General features: G+C 39.4%; 1 protein-coding gene across 1 annotated transcript; it reads left to right on the top strand.

Moving 5' to 3' along the window:
- Positions 1-1,586: 1,586 nt before the first annotated feature.
- Positions 1,587-2,519, top strand: LOC110296642 (olfactory receptor 2A14-like). The gene has a single exon (XM_021165357.2). The coding sequence runs from the start codon at positions 1,587-1,589 to the stop codon at positions 2,517-2,519; it is 933 nt and encodes a 310-aa protein (XP_021021016.1).
- Positions 2,520-2,978: the final 459 nt, after the last annotated feature.

Here is a 2,978-nt window from a genome sequence, read left to right as displayed (position 1 = left end):
TATGGGGGACTTTTGGGATGGCATTGGAAATGTAATTGAGGAAAATACGTAATAAATATATATATACATATATATAAATAATGTGCAATATAATTTTATATTAAAAAGTTCCTATTATCAAGTGAAAATTACTCTATTAATATAACCCAAATTGTAATATATAGACTTGAGTTTGCAAATATTTCAAATAAAAAATGCCTTTTTAGATTAAAAAGTTTAAGCATGATTTCAAAATACAAAACTAAGGTTGTTTCTATGAGGGTGGTGATGTGGATAAATGTAATGCAACATCACGTGTCTAAAAGACTTTTTAAGTAATATTTTCTCCCACCCCTTTTATAACCCAACTTTGTATTCTGTCTATCCAAACCAAAGCCCTTTAAGAAAAAGCTCTCTAGGATGAATAAACCATACATTTCAACTGCTAGCATCCTTGTAAGATTCTCAGGATGTAGATGACAAAGCACAAGGTTTGGCAAGTAAATGGGTGATGAGGAAGATCCTGTGAAAGAATTTGGTGGCCATCTGATTTTCCAAACTGCAAAAACACTGAGGTCAAAAGATTATGACATAGCAGAACATGAGTTAGGCTTTGCCCTATATTGTTATACTAAGGATAACACCCAAACAAGATGTAACTAAAATGAATTTATTGTTTTACTGCTTTCCACTTTCAGTGCTTTAAGAAGATTTAGAAGGACAAATGTTAAGCTATACAGTCATGTGTCATTGTATGACAGGTTTTGTCTAAGTAGACATTAGACAATTCTGTCATTGTGTGGGCATCACTAAGTGTATCCATTGTAGAGTAAGATGCAATGACCTAATTAGGATGGATGACCTTATGGGATAACTCCCTATATGGACTTCACTGCATGGTACATAGATATACTTAAGATATATATATGTGCCCATTGTATATGCTCAAAGTATCCTTTAAATAATGATTAAATTGCATATTGAGTATTGGTGAAGAAGCACACAGAACACAAAATAAAACAACAGAATTGTACATGAAGACAGGCAAGCCCAAGAAATGAAGTGGAAATAGCTATTCCATTTATTGACTTTATATGCTGATATGGACCCATACATACTTAGCTTTTTAAACATTTATTTATTTGTTGGTTTACTGTAGTGCCTGTGCGTGTGCATGTGCGTGTGTGTGTGTGTGTGTGTGTGTGTGTGTGTGTGTGTGTGTCTGTGTGTCTGTGTGCCCGTGCATGTGGATGTTTCCAAAGTGCATGTGAAAGTCAAGGGATGAGTTCTACAGCTGGTTCTCTCTTTCCACTATGCGGGTCCAGAGACTGAAGTTAGGTGGTCAGCCATGGCAGCAAGCTCCCTTATTCATTGAGGTATCTCACCAGCCTTTGCTACTAATGCCCTAAGATACAGCAGAGAATTTTCTTCATTTTTATAACTGTAGTCAAGTGAAATTTGGAGCATATCTCAAAGCAAAATCCAAGGCTCCATCTTAGGTGATGCACTTCAAAATGTTCTCTATATCATAATCATTAAATAATTTGTATCTCTAATTATTTCACAGCTTTGACTTTTCAGTGTGAACAAAGTCTTTGTACAGGAGAATGAGAGCCAACCAGACATGGATCACAGAGGTCACTCTACTGGGATTCCAAGCTGACCTAGCTGTGGAGTGTTTCCTCTTCGGGCTTTTCTCTCTGTTTTATTCCTTTACCCTTCTTGGGAATGGAATCATCCTTGGAATAATTTGCATGGACCACAGACTGCACACACCCATGTACTTCTTCCTCTCTCATCTGGCCATTGTTGACATGTCCTATGCTTCCAATAATGTCCCCAAGATGCTGGCAAATCTTGTGACTCAAAAAAGAACCATCTCCTTCATTCCATGCCTAATGCAAACGTTTTTGTATCTGGCTTTTGCTCACATAGAGTGCCTGATTTTAGTGGTGATGTCCTATGATAGGTTTGTGGCCATCTGTCACCCCCTACACTACACTGTCATCATGAGTTGGAGAGTGTGTACCATTCTGGCTGCTATTTCCTGGATATTTAGCTTTCTCCTTGCTCTAGTCCATTTAATTCTCATCCTGAAGCTGCCCTTCTGTGGGCCTCATGAAGTCAATCACTTCTTCTGTGAAATCCTGTCTATCCTCAAGCTGGCCTGTGCTGACACAACACTCAATCAAGTCGTTATCTTTGCAGCTTGTGTGTTCATATTAGTGGGGCCCCTGTGCTTAGTGCTGGTCTCCTACACACGCATCCTGGTGGCCATCCTGAGGATCCAGTCAGGGGAAGGTCGCAGAAAGGCCTTCTCCACCTGTTCCTCCCACCTCTGTGTGGTAGGGCTCTTCTTTGGCAGTGCCATTGTCATGTACATGGCCCCCAAATCCCAGCACCCTGAAATGCAGCAGAAGATCCTTTCCCTGTTTTACAGCCTTTTCAACCCTATGCTGAACCCCCTGATCTACAGCCTGAGGAATGCTGAGGTCAAGGGCGCCCTCAGGAGGTCACTGTTGAAGGAGAGACCAATGTGAGAGACATCAGAGAATGACTTGGGTGGATAATTTTTTTTCCTGTCCTATATAGTAGTTGACACTCCTTTGCCTTTTCTACTATAAATACTCTCTTAAAGCAATATATTATAGACTATATATCTACATAGAGTTCTAAGACCCTGTCTTGTGAAATCTGGGATAACAGCCCTATATCTCTTAGACTTAGGAGTCAGAAACCATGGGATTCACATGATAGGTCTTAAATAGTCAGTTGTTAACACCACGATATTGGGAGAGTTTCCCCATTCTTCCCCACAATTCTTTCCTTCTTCCTTCCTTCCTTCCTTCCTTCCTTCCTTCCTTCCTTCCTTCCTTCCTTCCTTTCTTTCTTTCTTTCTTTCTTTCTTTCTTTCTTTCTTTCTTTCTTTCTTTCTTTCTTCCTTCTTTCCTTCCTTCCTTCCTTCCTTCATTTATTCATTTTACATCCCAATCTCAGTC

This window comes from Mus caroli, unplaced genomic scaffold (assembly GCF_978045245.1).
Source record: "Mus caroli unplaced genomic scaffold, Mus_caroli_1 scaffold_7, whole genome shotgun sequence".
Lineage (NCBI taxonomy): Eukaryota > Metazoa > Chordata > Mammalia > Rodentia > Muridae > Mus > Mus caroli.
This window is presented reverse-complemented; position numbering and strand designations above follow the sequence as displayed.